Raw genomic sequence first — 19,188 nt, 5'->3', positions numbered from 1 at the left:
ATACGGGGTGTGTATTATAATAAAATCGTAGAATAGTCAAAACTGTACATACTGTACTGTATTTTTTATAGGAATACTTGGGGCGTGATCTTCAATAGATACCGAAGTCAAATATATGGTTTATAGAATTTTTGTCTGTTTGTCTGTATGAATGTCCTAGACCGCGACTAAAGATATTCGCTAAGATTTTTCCTAATAATTTTAAATATTTTTTTATCAACATTCAAAAAAAAATTTAAAGGATTAATACTCATTGGTCTTCAACCAACTTGAATAAATTAATGGAAAAATTACTTTTAGCAGTTTCTATCAATACTTTTTTGTAAGGCAAAAAATGGGAAATTTAATGAATTTATGACGTTCTAATTAGGAAAAACAAAAGTTTTTCGGCAATTGTATTCAGCAGGTTTGAATAACGACTGTATAAGTATATTTATGTGCTGATCAAAATTTGTAAATTGTAATCGGTTGCAATTGCAACGTAGTGAGTGCACAAACTTAGCGCGAAATTTCTTTGGGGGCGAGAGACTTATCTTGAATGCCTGATTAAGGAAACATAAAGTAACTTTGTAAATGTGAAAAATTCACGCGCATTACGTACATAACACTCATTGATAAACAAGAAAAAAAATCAGTTTATCATTTCATTAGCCGGGAAAAAATTGTCAAATAACTTGTTAAAACGCAATTTTGCTTGACTGCAGCCTTAAGTTTTTTAGAACTTTTCGACCTGTTCTAGAAATAAAACATATAAGACAATTGTGTACAAAATGTCTCGAAATCTAATAGACCTATTGTGAGACAAACAACGAGACAGAAGACAAAAGAAAAAACCTCCCTCTAAAGAAATTCCCCCCTAGAAGTTGTCAGCGAACGTGCTAGAACAAATAGTAAATGATATTTTTATCTTCTAGGCGCGGTGCCGAAGGCAAAATTCCGCCTACAACCGTGCGACTATGCGATCGAAGATGAAAAGCTACGCTGCAAAAAATGCGACAAGCTATTCGTCACAAAGAGCTCGCTCAGTTATCATATGAAAAGTGTGCACTACAAACTGCCTAAATACAAGTGTAATATATGCAAAATGGAAATCATGACCTCGACGCAGTTTGTGACCCACAAACTAAACGTGCACAATATAGACGATAGGTTACATTGCTCCGCGTGCCAAGCTATATTCAATTCTAAGAGGCAACTGGGAGATCATATGAATGGATTCCACATGATGGGCAGGAAATATAAGTGTCCTTCGTGCGATTTTGAGACGTACAACTATAGAAGTTTGGAGAACCACGAGTATAAACACAAAACGGTGAAGGATTACCAGTGCAGGTTCTGTAAAAAGGCATTTTTGAGGAGAAGAACCCTGGTCCTTCATGAGAAGATTCATACGGGGGATAAAAAAAAAGTTTGCAAGGTCTGCAGTCAGGCGTTTGTTCAGAAGGCCAGTTTGAACTATCATATGACGAAATATCACCCGGAAGTCGTGTTTTAGTCGGTTTTGTGATTTTCGGAATTGTTGAAGTTTGTTTAAAATAACGGGCAGAAGTGTTTGGTTGGCAACGACAGTGTTTTCATTGTTAATATTTTCATGTATAGGTTATAGTCAAACTCTGAAGCTCGAGCACTCGTAGGTTGGACTGGTCAAACCTCAGGTATGGCATAATGACTTTGTCAAAGCTCAAATAATTGTAATATTTCGGCCTTTTGCTAAACAATTTTCGTCAGTCGTTCTCTAGTTGAGGCGTCTTATGCGCGTGCGATGCCTATGCTGCGTTCGCTTACGCCCGAGACTGCTGCTGACTTGAGTCAAAGGGTGAAATTCAAATATGTTTCAAGGATTGCCCGATGGCTTTTGCCAAACCTAAGATAAATCAGTCCTTCCGCGAAGAAATTGTGCTTCGGGATTTGACTATATCATATACACATTTTATTGAAATATAACCTTTGTTATACAATAGCATATGGGTGTTTTTTTCTTTTTTATTAGGTATTAAATTGGTTTTAATATCTAAGATAGATGTAAGTGTTTTACATATTAGGAAATTGTTTTCTCAGAGATATTTTTTTTTTGTATTTGATCTGAAAAGATGAAATGCGTCATATACTTATGCAATATAAACTTCTAAACATTAATTTATAAGTGCCTTATGTTTATAAAAAAAAAGAAAGGTCCCATGTGGAGTAAAGGGCAGATGCAGTATACAACTGTTTCACTGATCGATTTTCTTTAGGGTCAAGTAGGTGCTCAGCCTTCTGTGTCCTGCCAGACCGAGACATTTTTTTTCTTCGTCTCCACCGGTAATCGAACCCAGAACCCCTCGGTGTTACGCTCACTTGTCAACCACTGTCACCGCAACCAAGGGGGCGGTCAATGTTATAAGAGGGAGAATTCTCTGTGTTATTATCTACATAGATTTTTCCAAGTGTAATTTTTAAAGTACTGGCTATTAAAATTATAAATTAACATCTAATACCTCTCACGTCTCACATCTCTCTGTTATTTTCTTGTCATTGGATTATTACTAGTCTGAGTTTTCCTATCTAGAATGCTTATTCTCTATTTTGGTATCTAGAATGCTTACCTGGCTTGCAGTCAACAATGCTATTCCAGATAATCAATTTGGCTTCAGACAGGAACATTCCACTATTGAACAGTTGTAGTGATATTCTCTATTGCACACAATTTTCAATTTTACAATGCCAGGATATCAGAAGCAATTGGCGGTTTTATTGCTAAATAGCAATTTCTTCCAAGCAACCAGTACCAAGCATAAAGTTTACAGTTGCAAATTTGGAGAGATAGTGTACATATAAAAGAAAAATAAATCACATAAAAAGCAAATAAATTAACACAAAAAACATACAAATCAAAATAAACGAAAAATATCAAAACATTAAAAATTGGCAGGTTTGCAAATAATGATTCGTTACCATATTTTTAAAAGACTCATTTTCATTTCATTTGATCAACAGGCTCATAGAGTAGTTGAAAGTGTTCGAAAGTCACTAGAAGATAGGGAACACTGTTCATCGGCGTTTTTGGATATTCGGCAAGCTTTCGACAAAGAGAGGCACGAAGGTTTGCTATAAAAATTAAGACGAAATCGAACTCACAGCTTTATCTACATATACATACTTATTATAAGAAATTCGTAGTAAAGTCAAAATTGTACATTGAATATTTTGTTTTTATACACCACTATTTTTTAATCAGTACAAAAAAATTTACAGGGTGTTAAGTACCTTTAACCAATCATATTTGTGTAAGAAATAATTAAAAACACTAACAAACAGAAATGTCCCAAAATTGTCCACATAAATATGTAAAAATTGTTAAACCTATTCTTAGTCAATGACCCACACTAGGTATTATGTTGTAATTTTCTAGCGTACGATTTCGAATAGGTCCGCTGCACAGCTCCATTGATAAATTCCGGCAAACTCGCGTCGATGCTCGCCATCCTTCACCCCGCCAACCCCTTTCCCTCTGTGGCCTGCGCCCGCGTCGCAGTTCGCACTTCGCACCCCAACGCCGAAGGCCGAACGCGTTGCGACAAACAGTGCCTAATTGTTAGCGGAAGTGAAAACTTGCTTTTTTTTCGTACAATATCATATCAATTCATATCACGGGATTATGTACTTATGCTTCGTGCGTTCTTTTTGAGTGGAGAAAATGCGAGTGCAGCAGTACGTACCTATGTACAGATCGATCGATCGATCGATCGTCAAATGTACGAACCGTGGTAAATGCTTACCAGCAGGCGTTGTCACAAAATGTTAACGTGTAATGTACTAGCATATTTTGAAGAGGATCCTCGACGTAGTACGAATGTCGAATAACGCTACGGTTCATGAATTTCTCACAGCGGAGTTTGGAAGTCAGTGGATCGGTCGAGGCGGGCCTGCTGCTTAGCCTCCTCGCTCACCTGATCTCACACCCTTGGACTTCTTTTTGTGGAGTGAAATTAAGTGAACAAAAGTGAGCCGGTTAGTGTCGAACAATTAAAACAGCGCATATTGGATGAAGTGAAAAGACAAAAAAACGTACCTACTTCTCTCGTTAAAAACAATTTAAGTAATAAAACGTGCACGTCTGTGTATTGATAATGGTGGTGGACATTTTGAAGGACAATTATTATTGAAATACTTGTAAGGTTAGTTAAGATAATTGTAAATACCTACCAGCTGATTCTAACTTCTTAAACACGCCAAAATCGTTTTTTCTTTCAATACAGGTTAGGTATTGTAAAAACAGCTGATTCTAACTTCTTAAACACGCCAAAATCGTTTTTTTCTTTCAATACAGATTAGGTATTGTAAAAACAGCTGATTCTAACTTCTTAAATACGCCAAAATTCGATTTTGATGTTTGTTTTGTAATTACATACCTCCTAAGCCCGGATGAAGTATGAAGGGGAGATTTGAATTTAGGAAATTAAAATAAATAAAGTTAGTAACTACATCTCTTGTTTCATTTTATTGCCCAAGGTTAGGTAATACTATCAGTGAATAAGTGAATGAACTCTGCAATGTGTCTATGATTTTAGTGAGACTTTCTTAAATAAACAAATGATTATATCTTTGCTATTTATCGATATAATGTAATTCTTACATCATATAAATGATAATAAAGTATTCGCTAACATGTCCTTAAAGTTTTTGTACTGATTAAAAAATAGTGGTGTATTTGGGGCGTGATCTACAATAAATACTGAAGTAAATATATGGTTTTTTGAATTTTTATCTTGCCTAACCTAACAGGAGCATAACTTCGCGCGTGAAACCGCGAAGCGCAACTCGTGTATGTACTCTAAAAAACGGCGATGGTTCGAAGTAGAAAGCACTCGACTTTATTGGATGCATTTACGAAATACCCAAAAGTTTATTATATTGGCTCTAGGTGATGTTATGTAATTTAGAACTAATTTGACCTCTGCAAGAAATAAAACATAAAAGACAATTGTGTACAAAATGTCTCGAAATCTAATAGAACAATTGTGGGAAAAACAACAAGACAGAAGACATGACCCTAAAGAAATATCCCATAGAAGTTGTCAGCGAGCGTGCTAGAACAAATAGTAAATGATATTTTTTTTCTTTTAGGCGCGTTGCCGAAGGTAAAATTCCGCCTACGACAATGCGACTATGCGATCGAAGATAAAAAGCTACGCTGCAAGAAATGTGACAAGCTATTCGTCACAAAGAATGGTCTCACACGTCACATGAAAATTGTGCACTACAAACTGCATCAATACAAGTGTAATATATGCAAAATGGAAATCATGACCTCGACGCAGTTTGTGACCCACAAACTAAACGTGCACAACATAGACGATAGGTTACATTGCTCCGCGTGCCAAGCTTCATTCAACAATAAGGTGCAACTGGGAAAGCATATCAATGGATTCCACATGATGGGCCAGAAATATAAATGCGATTCGTGCGATTTTGAGACTTTCGACCGGAGGTATTTGAAAAAGCACCAGTATAAACACAAAACGGTGAAGGATTACCAGTGCAGGTTCTGTAAGAAGGCATTCTTGAGGAGAACTACCCTTGTCCTCCATGAGAAGATTCATACGGGGGATAAAAAAAAGGTGTGCAAGGTCTGCAGTCAGGCGTTTGTTCAGAAGGCCAGTTTGAACTATCATATGAAGAAATATCACCCGGAAGTCGTGTTTTAGTCGGTTCTATGATTTTCGGAATTGTTGGAAGTTTGCTTGAAATAACGGGTAGAAGTGTTTGGTTGACAACGACTGTGTTTTCATTGTTAATATTTTCATTTCATTCATATAGGTTATAGTCAAACTCTGAAGCTCGAGCACTCGTAGGTTGGACAGGTCAAACCTCAGGTATGGCAAATGACTTTGTCAAAGCTCAAATAATTGTAATATTTCGGCCTTTTGCTAAACAATTTTCGTCAGTCGTTGTCTAGCTGAGGCGTCTTTTTGGCAACTATTTCTAGGATTTGCCGATGCCTTTTGCCAAACCATAAACCAGTCCTTCCGCGAAGAAATTGTGTTTCGGGATTTGACTATAACATCTTATTCGTATTTCTATATATCGTTATTTTCTTGACATTGGATTATTACTAGTCTGAGTTTTTCTCTATTTTGCTATCTAGAATGCTTTCCCGGCTTGCAGTTAACAATGCTATTCCAGATCATCTCTTTGGCTTCAGACAGGAACATTTCACTATTGGACAGTTATAGTTATATATTCTTTATTGCACACAATTTTTAATTTTACAATACTAGGATATCAGAAGCAATTGGCGGTTTTATTGATAAATAGCAATTTCTTCCAAGCAACCAGTACCAAGCATAAAGTTAACAGTTGCAAATTTGGGAAGATAGTGTACATATAAAAGAAAAATAAATCACATAAAAAGCAAATAAATTAACACAAAAAACATACAAATCAAAATAAACGAAAAATATCAAAACATTAAAAATAAAACACAAAAAAGAACAACAGCACAGAAAATTGGCAGGTTTGCAAATAATGATTCTGTACCATATTTTTAAAAGACTCAAGCGATTCACATTTTCATTTCATTTGATTAACAGGCTCATAGAGTAGTTTAAAGTGTTCGAAAGTCACTAGAAGATAGAGAATACTGTTCATCGGTGTTTTTGTATATTCAGAAAGCTATAGACAAAGAGTGGCACGAAGGTTTGCTATAAAAATTAAGACGAAATCGACCTCACAGCTTTATCTATACATACTTATTATAATAAATTAGTAGAAAAGTCAAAATTGTACATTGAATATTTTTCTTTTAATATTTGGGGCGTAATCACTACATAGTATAAAACAAAGTCGCTTTCGCTGTCCCTATGTCCCTTTGTACGCTTAAATCTTTGAAACTACGCAACGGATTTTGATGCGGTTTTTTAAATAGATAGAGTGATTCAAGAGAAAGGTTTATATTATGTACTAGCTTCCGCCCGCGACTCCGTCCGCGCGGATGTCGGTCTTCGCGTGGATGGTTATTTCTCCATTTTGAGTACCTCTGTCAATAACATCTTATAAATATCTATTGGACCCAATTCCCAAATACGGCTAGGCCTATAATAATACGCAACGTGTGTTCGCGGTTCTACGGAACAACGTCTATGGATAAAACTGAAAAATTAAGATTAATTTTTTTCTACGTATTTTTCCAGGATAAAAAGTATCCTATTTTACGCCCAGGATAATAAGGTATAATTATACCAAGTTTCATCGAAATCGAACCGCTAGTTTTCACGTGATGCCTTCACATACAGACAGACAGACAGACAGACAGACAAAAATTTTTTTAATCACATATTTGGGTTTGGTATCGATCCAGTAACACCCCCTGCTATTTATTTTTTCAATATTTTCAATGTACAGAATTGACCCTTCTACAGATTTATTATATGTATAGATAATAATATTATGTATAATAACATCTAATAAATAGTGGAGAAGTACTGTTATTTTTGAGTTTTCTAATGTGATGTCGTAAATAATTACATTCTTTCCGCTTACATTGCAAACGCAGGCTGAACCCTACGAGTTTTATCAAAATAATGTACTAAATATTATACACATTGAAAAGGTCTACAGAAAAGACCGCGATGGTATATGTGTATCTCTTATGGATAACCCACAATAACTTTTTTTTGTCATTTACTTTTTACGACAAATAATGGCTAATTTTCGAAGCGATTTTAACCAATACAGCATTAATCCTTAACCAATTAAATACCTTGAATACATTGTTCATTTAATATAGATCTATATGGCCCTTTACACCGTATGATTTAAGTGAATATTTTCGAAGATATTACATATTTAAAAATTGCGGGACGTAGCGTTTGCGGCGGTACCGGCCGGCCGCCATTGCACCCGTGCGAATCCGGTGCGGGTCGCTAGTCTACAATAAATACTGAAGTCAAAAATATGGGCTTTTAGAATTTTTGTCTTGCCTAACCTAACAGGAGCATAGCCACGCGGGTGAAACCGCGAAGCGCAACTAGTGTATGTACTCTAAAAAACGACGATGGTTCGAAATAGAAAGCACTCGACTTTATCGGATGCATTTACGAAACACCCAAAAGAAGTGTATTATATTGGCTCAAGGCTCAAGAACTAATTCGACCTGTTCAAGAAATAAAACATAAAAGACAATTGTGTACAAAATGTCTCGAAATCTAATAGACCTGTTGTGGGACAAACAGCAAGACAGAAGACATGCCTCTAAAGAAATATCCCATAGAAGTTGTTAGCGATCGTGCTAGAACAAATAGTAAATGATATTTTTTCTTTTAGGCGCGGTGCCGAAGGCAAAATTCCGCCTACGACCGTGCGACTATGCGATCGAAGATGAAAAGCTACGCTGCAAGAAATGTGACAAGCTATACGTCACAAAGAAAGGTCTCACATATCACATGAAAATTGTGCACTACAAACTGCATCAATACAAGTGTAATATATGCAAAATGGAAATCATGACCTCGACGCAGTTTGTGACCCACAAACTAAACGTGCACAACATAGACGATAGGTTACATTGCTCCGCGTGCCAAGCTTCATTCAACTCTAAGTTGCAACTGAGAAAGCATATCAATGGATTCCACATGATGGGCCAGAAATATATATGCGATTCGTGCGATTTTGAGACGTACGACCTGAAGAATTTGAAAAGGCACCAGTATAAACACAAAACGGTGAAGGATTACCAGTGCAGGTTCTGTAAAAAGGCATTTTTGAGGAGAGCTACCCTGGTCCTTCATGAGAAGATTCATACGGGGGATAAAAAAAAAGTGTGCAAGGTCTGCAGTCAGGCGTTTGTTCAGAAGGCCAGTTTGAACTATCATATGACGAAATATCACCCGGAGGTCGTGTTTTAGTCGGTTTTGTGATTTTCGGAATTGTTGGAAGTTTGTTTAAAATAACGGGCAGAAGTGTTTGGTTGGCAACGACAGTGTTTTCATTGTTAATATTTTCATGTATAGGTTATAGTCAAACTCTGAAGCTCGAGCACTCGTAGGTTGGACTGGTCAGACCTCAGGTATGGCATAATGACTTTGTCAAAGCTCAAATAATTGTAATATTTCGGCCTTTTGCTAAACAATTTTCGTCAGTCGTTCTCTAGTTGAGGCGTCTTATGCGCGTGCGATGCCTATGCTGCGTTCGCTTACGCCCGAGACTGCTGCTGACTTCAGTCAAAGGGCGAAATTCAAATCTATTTCGAGGATTTCCCGATGCCTTTTGCCAAACCTAAGATAAACCAGTCCTACCGCGAAGAAATTGTGTTTCGGGATTTGACTTTATCGTATACACATACTATTAAAATATAACCTTCCTTATACAGTAGCATTTTATGGGTGTTTTTTCTTTCTTATCCGTTTACTACACCGGGCGCGAGGCGCGTGGGACAGTCAATTCACCGCGTCTAGAAGCGGTCGCGGTGCCTACGACGCGTGTCCAACAAAATCTGTATTTATGACCTCAAAGCGTTGGCAAACACGATTGATCTTATATTTATTTTGTTCACTATTTAGTAGGCTACATAATAATTAACCTTTTCAGCCATTACAATTGCCATTTAAAATTTTATTAGAGTACAAAGTCAAAAAATTGTAGAAAATTCCGTCATATTTATTTATTTATTTATTTATTTATTTATTTATTTACGGCATACGCCAAACCATACATATATTAAACTTAATTCTAAACTTATCACTATAACCTTAGTTCTAGGTACCTCTTACATTCTTCACCTATCATTCCCATCCCTGACACAAACAAATCATATACTGGTGCAGAATTGAGGATTGAGTTCAGCAGCGAAAGCATGCGAGGCACCGGAGACTGCTGGCGTTGAACCGTGCGTGTGCGCCAAGCAGCCAACAGTTGGTGGCTTCTAGCCCGTGTATAATTATCAGGCACATTTAGCCGTAAGAGCATTTCTAATAAATCATTAGAATCTATTTTATTGTATAAAACGTTAAGAGCAAATTTAACAGTTGATAGACTTCTACGAAGTTCCAGCGAGTTATAACCCAAACTACCCAGCAAGAATTTTGTGGGATACAGATATGGGTAATAATTATAACTTCTTGCATACAAGGACCTTAAGAATTTCTTTTGCACCTGCTCCAACATAAGGATATATTTTTTCTCGTAGGGACTCCAGACAACGGAATTCGTCTCTAGAATACTCCTAACAAGTGCCGAGTAGAGAACTCTAATAGCGCTATCTGAAAGTCCGACAGAGTTGCGCAGTAAGAATCCTAAACGTTTGTATGCAGCGTTAGAAACATTGTGAATATGCTCATGAAATGAAAGATGAGGCACGAATGTGATACCTAAGTCGCGCACTTTAATCACACGCGATATTCGATCCTGTCCTAAACTATAAACATAGTTCCGTATATAGGCTGAACGACTAAATGTCATAAATTCACACTTGTCAATATTAAAGTGTAGTTTGTTCTCCACACTCCACATATAAACTGCATCTACGTCTGTTTGCAAGCGGCAGTAATCTTCATCCGATTTAATGACTTTAAATATTTTAACATCATCGGCAAAGAGTAAGATATCCGACTTTTCAATTACATCCGGTAAATCGTTTATCAGTAATAAAAACAGCAAAGGACCAAGATTTGATCCTTGACTTATACCAGATCGAGTAGAATAAGACTCTGAAATATACGGGCCATATTTTACAAATTGTTTCCGATCCCTAAGATAATTAGAAAACAGCTTGAGCAAAGTCGGGCCACATCCATGATCTGCTAACTTCAACAACAGTACATCATTATCAACACGGTCAAAAGCTTTGCGGAAATCGAGATAAATAACATCGACTTGATTCTGTTTATCCATTTCACGTGATAATGTCTCAACAAGTGAAATGAGATTTGTAGCGACCGACCTGCGTGGTAAAAAAGCATGCTGAAGAGGAGAGATGTATGGCTTGCATTCATGTAGCATTTGAGAATGCAAACACATCTCAAATACCTTGGCTAGTGAACATAAAATCGCCACTGGTCTATAATTTTCAACTTTGGTTCTACTACCTGATTTAGGAATCGGAATAACTCGCGATTTCTTCCATAGTGTAGGGTATACACCTTTCATCAGAATAAGATTGAATATGTGCATTATAGGTTCAATTAGGTATTCCACAAGACCCTTAATGATATAAGCAGGTATCATGTCAGGTCCAGGAGAAGCGTTAGATTTTAATTTTTTTATACATCGACTGATTATATCTTTATTTAAAACCTTTATATCGAAGAAACGTGAACTGGACCTAGCCTTAGAATTAGCAAAGTCAAAGTCCAGTTTTGGTGAATTAGTTAAAAACACTGATTTGAAATGCTTAGCAAACGCTTCTGCCATGTCCTTACCCCGGTACTCAGTATCATCAAAGGTTACCATTGTTTCTTTATTATTTCCTTTGCGCAGTGAAGTATTTGCGTTTCAATTGATTTAGTACGAATTTGGTCGCATGGATCTATATGTTTTTATTCTTATAAGTATCGTTAGTGCCTATTATGTTACATTATGTAAGAAACAAGTCTTATTCGAATAAAATATGAAATTATTACGTTTTGTTTTTGACCCTTTTTTCTCTCACCCGCAAGAGACGTACTTAAGTTGAAAGATACATTTTTGAACGCTCCTTGTATTATTGGCACTGACTATAGATCAAAAATATATGAAATCTCTGAAACTGAATACATTTCTTAATATTTTTATGTCACAAATATATTGCTAGTATAATTTAATAATAGAAAAAAAAAGCATTTGAAAATAACAGCTAGCTTGAAAGAATGCTCCCGCCATTGCTCTTCTTTCGGACTTCTGTACGGCTGACTTTAGTATGAGTGCAACAGTAGTAGTTAGGTTGTTGGACACTACAATATGTCTCCTAGCTAAAGAAATGCTAAAATAAACCTTAGGACCATTGAAAAGGGTGTAAATTCATAAAAATGTACACCTCTGAGACTGGGTACTATAGTGTCCTAGTGATAATTTGGTGTATGGAGAAATAAAGCCAAGGGCACACTCAGTACCCAAGGGCGGTATAACATATGATTAGTATGCTTACATTTTTATTTCTTCATTACATTACATATTATTTCAATTTTATTTAGGTATTTATTTCAAATTATTTTTTTTTTTTATTTTATAAAAAATGAGGTAATGTATAAAAAAAGACATTATTTGTTAAGATTTTTTTATATTTTAAATAGGTACTAAAACACCATCAAATCAAAAAATTTTATACTTGTTATCTCTGTTAGCTACCACAATCGAGAGTTTCGTACACGAAATTATTCGGTGTCTCATCAAAATAAAGCTACAAACGGAAAATCAGCTTGATAGTAGTAACTTGCAAATATGGGCGATGTATCCTGAACTATATATATGTAACTATATTAATACAGGGCATCAAAAAATTTGCTGACGGAAATTTAAGGGATCGTTAGCAGGAGTTTATCCTGCTACCATAAACTAGATAAAAATCCTTCAATATAGGTTTTTCCTCTAACCGCTCAGATATAAGTTTTTTGCAGGGGCATGGTTTGCTGATGATAATTTGTTAATGATAATTTGTAACAATCAATGACAATTTGTGACAGTTAATTATTGACATTGTGACAGGAATGACATACGCAATTTTAGGTGTGGTACTGTTTAAAACAGAACTCAATACATAGAGCTACTTTGCAGACATCACAGCGCCATGTTGTCCTTGTCAAAACTTTTTTCTGAGCACACCACTTGCATCGAGCTCTAGAAGAAGCACCTCGCTCAGGATAATGACCACCAGTTAATCGTGGCCGGCACGCAATGCGATTATTTTCGTCATTTTCGTGAATTGGCATCACCTGAATCTGCTGTGGTATCTGGTGGGGCATCGGTCCTCTGTATTGGGGTATTATAGCTTTTACAAGCTCTTCGCGGAATCGGCGTGGTTTAAGGGGAGATGTTCCATAAAGTTTGGCTGAAAGCGATTTCTCCGACACGCATTTCAGTTTTATTAATTTTTTTAAGTGTATCTGGTACAAATTCGCGGTTAAGGCGTAATGTGCCCATTGTGTCCATTTTATGAAGCAATTTGAGAGACCGGGATAATAGTGGTGAATTATAGAAATTATCCATAATCAGTATATGTCCTTTATTAAAAAGGGGTCGCATCAGATCATACACTATACCCGCAGTCGCCCCATCAGGCGTGTTTTCATCAGTTCCGTGTGTATGTTCCGTGGCGTCATCTTTATTTGTGGTTTTTCCAGTGTATATTTTAAAATCCCACAAGTAAACGCTCTTGGATTCGCATATTTCATATGACTTAATCCCCACTTGAGCAGCTTTAGTTGCAATTTTTTGCGAAAAGTTTAAACGACCCTTCCACATTAATAGAGATTCGTCTAAAGAAATTTGTTGCTCGGGGTTATACAAATTGCGGAACTTGTCTCTTAGATGGTCTGTGATGGGTTGAATTTTCCGTAGCTTTTTGGCATGTGTTGAAGCTGTTGGGTCCACGTCAAGATTGTCAGAAAAGTGTAAAAATCGCTTTATCATTAGAAACCGCTTGTACGGCATTATTTGTTGGAAAAGCGGCATGCTCGTGTAGGCCCAATTGGAATACCAGTATTCCCTTTCTACTGGCTTAGGGTCAAGTCCTTGGATTATTAGAATCGATAAAAATGTCCACATTTCCGGGGGTGTTATATCTTTCCAGAATTTTTCACTATTTGGAAAGCTTCGAGCATATTTATTGGTTTCATCGACTATTTGAGCGATGAATGTTTCGTCCCAAATTTTTTGTAAAGTCTGTAATGGGGTTCCTATTTCAGAGACTGGAAATGTTGGACCTGATACCGCTGTGAATTGTTCTCGAACTCCAATAAAAACAGATTTTTCCTTTTGCCAGTTCATCAATAAAGCGTCCGGTGGTAGCAATTGTTGAATTAAAGCGTCATTCTGTGCATCTATTCTCATCAGCTGGTTGATATGCGCTGGCTCTGCATCTTCCGGGAATTCGGCTGGGAAGACATCATTTCGGGTTGAGTTAATAGCAACAAAATTGTCTAAGGCCCAGATTCACAATCGTGACTTTACTTTAGAGCAAAAGAGTCTTCACAAAGTAAACTTTGTATGGCCGAAGTTTACTTTCAACATATTTAATTTCAGAGAGAATTGCTTGACTTTCCTTAGAAAAGTACGGCCCCAAAGTAAAGTACAGGGTAAGACGTGTAACTGTTACTTTATACGCATAATTTATGTTTTTGAGAACATAATATAATTAAATTAAGTTATATTTCCATAAAAAAACATATTATAATATAATAATAACATTATTATTTTATATCAAAAATGAAATGTTTAGAAAAAAAACCATTATGTAGGAAGATTATAGTAGAAATATCAAAAACCGGTAGACACCGCAAAAATCGTCAGAAAAATATTATAATAATGTTATAAGACAAACGAAACAATGCAACGATCAACACATCAACAAAAAAATGTTACTCGACATGACGTTTCGATCTATAACCCAACCATATTAAAATGTGTTTCTGTTCTAGGAAATTGGTTTAAAATGAAGGCCTACATAATTTATACGCATAGTCATGTAAAGTTTACTTTGAGACCAAAGTCATGATTATCGGCTCCTTAGCCTTTACTAAGTAAAGTATAGTTTCTGGAAAGTAAAGATGAGCTTGACATGACTAAGAAATATATTTTTGGGTGAAAGTAGATCTTTCCATCAAAGTAAAGTTAAAGTGCGATCTATGAATCTCGGCCTAAGTCTTCATTGTCCTGCTCAATATCACTACCAGGGTTTTCTAATGCTCCTCCCAACCAATTAGATAAAACATCACTTTCTGTATCACGATCTAAAAATGTATAGTTTATATTAGTTAAAGTTTATTATTAACGAATAGGGAAATTAATATATTATTATACTGTGATATCGATAAAATCTATGCAAATTAATAACCTGCAATGCGTGGAGAAATAACTACAGCATCCCGGTTGAGATCACTAATGGAAGCCCCATCAGATTTAGAATTCTCGCACGTTGGAGCAGGTATATTTTCTATACAATCTATTTCAACCCCTTTCGCATCATGCACTTGTATATTTTCTACTTCTGTATCACAATCTGAAAATGTTAAATATTAGTTTATATTAGTTAGTTTAATTATTAACGAATTGGGAAATTAATATATTATTGTACTGTGATATCGATAAAATCTATGCAAATTAATAACCTGAAATGCATGGAGAAATAACTACAGCATCCCGGTTGAGATCACTAATGGAAGCCCCATCAGATTTAGAATTCTCGCACGTTGGAGCAGGTATAGAGTCACGTACAGAAGAAGCATTGTAAACTATTTACATAAATTATTGTGACTGTCGTTCTGTCTCATAATAAAACCAAGAATCACTCTACGTAATATTGTTTTTGAAATTTTAGTAAGAAAATCGTATAATTTCCAGTACTTACCGATGGTATGTGATTCCATTTGACTTAAAGTTGCTGGTTTCACTTCGGTTTTTACAAACTTTAACGGAACAACACGGCATTGTCAAATAATACCCGGCCGACGGTCGAACGTCAACTGAATGCAACAAACAGCACGTGTTCTCTTTTTGGGCATATTGCTGCGACACCGCCCCCTCCCCCTAACCATATCTCCCTTTAGTTTCTGTGATCTGTGATTAATACTCATTGGTCTTCAACCAACTCGAATAAATTTATGGAAAAAATTACTTTTAGCAGTTTTATCAATAGTTTTTTGCAAGGCAAAAAATGGGAGATTTAATGAATTTATGACGTTCTAATGAGGAAAATCAAAAGTTTTTCGGCAATTGTATTCGGCAGATTTGAATAACGACTGTATAAGGATATTTATGTGCTGATCACAACGTGTAAATTGTAATCGGTTGCAACGTAGTGAGTGCACAAACTTAGCTCGAAATGTCTTTGGGGGAGAGAGACTTATCTTGAATGCCTGATTAAGGTAACATAAAGTAACTTTATAAATGTGAAAAAATCACGCGCATTACGTATATAACACTAATTGATAAACAAGAAAAAAAAATCAGTTTATCATTTCATTAGTCGGGAAAAAATTGTCAAATAACTTGTTGAAAACGCAATTTTGCTAGACTGCAGCCTAAGTAATTTAGAACTTTTCGACCTGTTCAAGAAATAAAACATAAAAGACAATTGTGTACAAAATGTCTCGAAATCTAATAGACCTATTGTGAGACAAACAACGAGACAGAAGACAAAAGAAAAGACCTCCCTCTAAAGAAACGCCCCCTAAAAATGTCAGCCAACGTGCTAGAACAAATAGTAAATGATATTTTTATCTTCTAGGCGCGGTGCCAAAGGCAAAATTCCGCCTACAACCGTGCGACTATGCGACCGAAGATGAAAAGCTACGCTGCAAGAAATGCGACAAGCTATTCGTCACAAAGAAGCGGCTCGGCAGTCACATGAGAAGTGTGCACTACAAACTGCCTCGATACAAATGTAATATATGCAAAGTGGAAATCATGACCTCGGCGCAGTTTGTGACCCACAAACTAAACGTGCACAATATAGACGATAGGTTACATTGCTCCGCGTGCCAAGCTTTATTCAATTCTAAGAGGCAACTGGGAGCCCATATGAATGGATTCCACATGATGGGCAGGAAATATAAGTGTCCTTCGTGCGATTTTGAGACGTACAACCATAGAAGTTTGGAGAGCCACAAGTATAAACACAAAACGGTGAAGGATAACCAGTGCAAGTTCTGTAAGAAGGCATTCTTGAGGAGAGCTACCCTGGTTCTCCATGAGAAGATTCATACGGGGGATAAAAAAAAGGTGTGCAAGGTCTGCAGTCAGGCGTTTGTTCAGAAGGCCAGTTTGAACTATCATATGACGAAATATCACCCGGAAGTCGTGTTTTAGTCGGTTCTGTTATTTTCGGAATAGTTGGAAGTTTGCTTGAAATAACGGGTAGAAGTGTTTGGTTGACAACGACTGTGTTTTCATTGTTAATATTTTCATTTCATTCATATAGGTTATAGTCAAACTCTGAAGCTCGAGCACTCGTAGGTTGGACAGGTCAAACCTCAGGTATGGCAAATGACTTTGTCAAAGCTCAAATAATTGTAATATTTCGGCCTTTTGCTAAACAATTTTCGTCAGTCGTTGTCTAGCTGAGGCGTCTTTTTGGCAACTATTTCTAGGATTTGCCGATGCCTTTTGCCAAACCATAAACCAGTCCTTCCGCGAAGAAATTGTGTTTCGGGATTTGACTATAACATAATATACACATTTTATTGTAATATAACCTTTGTTGTACAGTAGCATATGGATGTTTTTTCTTTCTTATCATTACATTGGTTTTAATATTTAAGATAGATGGCAGTGTTTTACATATTATGAAACAGTTATCTAAGAGATATTTTTTTTTTTTTTGTATTTGATCTGAAATGCGTCATATTATAATGCAATATAAACTTCTAAACATTAATTTATCCCGCCAAAACCAGTAAATACCGCCGAAGTACGGAGGACGATAAAAGATCGTAAAGATAAATAAGCGCCCGGTATAGATATTGTAACCACTTTTAGAGCAGATGGTTATAGTTTTCCTGACCATCCTTTATAATCGAATTATAAGGGTTCAACATTTTCCTCATTTCTGGAAACTATCTAACACCCAGATGATACACAATCCCGGTAAACCGGCTAAAGTGGTTTACACCCATTAGCCTATTACTGATACTGTCAAAACTATTTGAAAATATTTTGTTATCTAAAATGCTTACCTGCCTTGCAGTGAACAATGCTATTCAACATCATCATTTTGGCTCCAGACAGGAAGATTCCACTATTGAACAGGCTCATAGGGTAATTGAAAGAGTTTGAAAGTCACTAGAAGATAGAGAATACTGTTCATGAAATTATGACGTAAGCACTGTTGAAGCTATAGGGTTGCTACCTTTTGGATATTTAACCGACTTCAAAAATAAAAGAGGTTGTTGGATGGTTTTTTTTGAAACCCGTAAAGATACAATAATGGTGTCCTTTTCCGTGCCTTAAATCCATACTAATATTATAAATGCGAATGTAACTCTGTCTGTCTCTCTGTTACTCAATCACGCCTTAACTACTGAACCAATTTGCATGAAATTTGATATAGAGATATTTTGATACCCGAGTAAGGACATAGGCTACTTTTTACCCCGGGACATAGGATAAATTTTATCCCGGAATACCCACGGGAACAGGAACTATGCGAGTTTTTCTTTGACTGCGCGGGCGAAACCGCGGGTGGAAAGCTAGTATTAATATATGTACAAGAAGAAATAATCCGAATGTACACGCCATTTACAGGTTTAAATACGATTTTTAGTTAACACGCATACACCGACCCCTGTCTTATCCACCGCCCCCTGTAATCCTGGTACGGTGGTACCTAATTTTTCACAATTTTCGTATCGATCATGCCTGTTTTAACAATTTTGAACAGTGTTAATTTGTACAGAAAAACGTGCCATCACTATGTGCCTTACTCTAAGATATTGTTTTAATATCAAATGCTTGAATACTTTCATTTGTAAAACGTTAACTCACTTTTTCGTTATTTAATTTGGTAAATTCGTCATACACAATGAAGCGTGATTTATACCTACTTGTAAAGAAGAACTTTAACATCTTATCTTATCATTAGGTCGATAATTTGTCGAATTACAAGGCTAAGCTACTCCTGCCTTAAAACATCCGGACTATAGAGGATCTCTAGGGAGCACTCTATAATCCGACGAATTCGATACTCCAACACTGCCCTGCAAAACGATTGTCGGAATACCGCGGGACTATTGTACTATAGGTATTTGTATTTGTTTCTCCTTGTTTTTCTAAATACCTGCTAGTAATGGACGCAGAACGTTTTACCTATATCCAATAATTATTTTAACCAGTATTTACAGTTAAATTAATATTATGTAAACAAAATTATTTTTAGAACGAAAAAAAAAACTAAAGTCGTAAAAACAAATAACATGCAAATATAAATAAATATAATTATTTTTAAAGTAGCACGGAACCTCTTCCTTTTTGTTTATTAAGGATAAAAAAAGAAAACATTGTCAGGCTGGTGCTTGACAAAGT

General features: G+C 36.1%; 1 protein-coding gene across 13 annotated transcripts in view; it reads left to right on the top strand.

Moving 5' to 3' along the window:
* The window catches only part of LOC123702480 (zinc finger protein 652-like), an 83,120-nt gene that overhangs the window by 26,495 nt on the left and 37,437 nt on the right, over window positions 1-19,188 (top strand). The window contains exon 6 of one of the 13 annotated variants that reach the window (XM_045650251.1): window positions 16,397-17,381. The exons of 9 other annotated variants lie outside the window; for them this stretch is intronic. In XM_045650251.1, the coding sequence (XP_045506207.1) occupies window positions 16,397-16,977 (581 nt within the window). In that variant the 3' untranslated portion in view covers window positions 16,978-17,381. Of the gene's footprint in view, window positions 1-914; window positions 1,865-5,106; window positions 6,042-8,304; window positions 9,633-16,396; window positions 17,382-19,188 lie in introns of those variants that run through there. 3 more of the 13 variants (XM_045650248.1, XM_045650252.1, XM_045650249.1) reach the window with 3 other exon arrangements.

The sequence above is a fragment of the Colias croceus genome, chromosome 23 (assembly GCF_905220415.1).
Source record: "Colias croceus chromosome 23, ilColCroc2.1".
NCBI classification, from domain to species: Eukaryota; Metazoa; Arthropoda; class Insecta; order Lepidoptera; family Pieridae; genus Colias; species Colias croceus.
The sequence above is the reverse complement of the archived record's forward strand: the minus strand, read 5'-3'. Positions and strand labels throughout refer to the sequence as shown.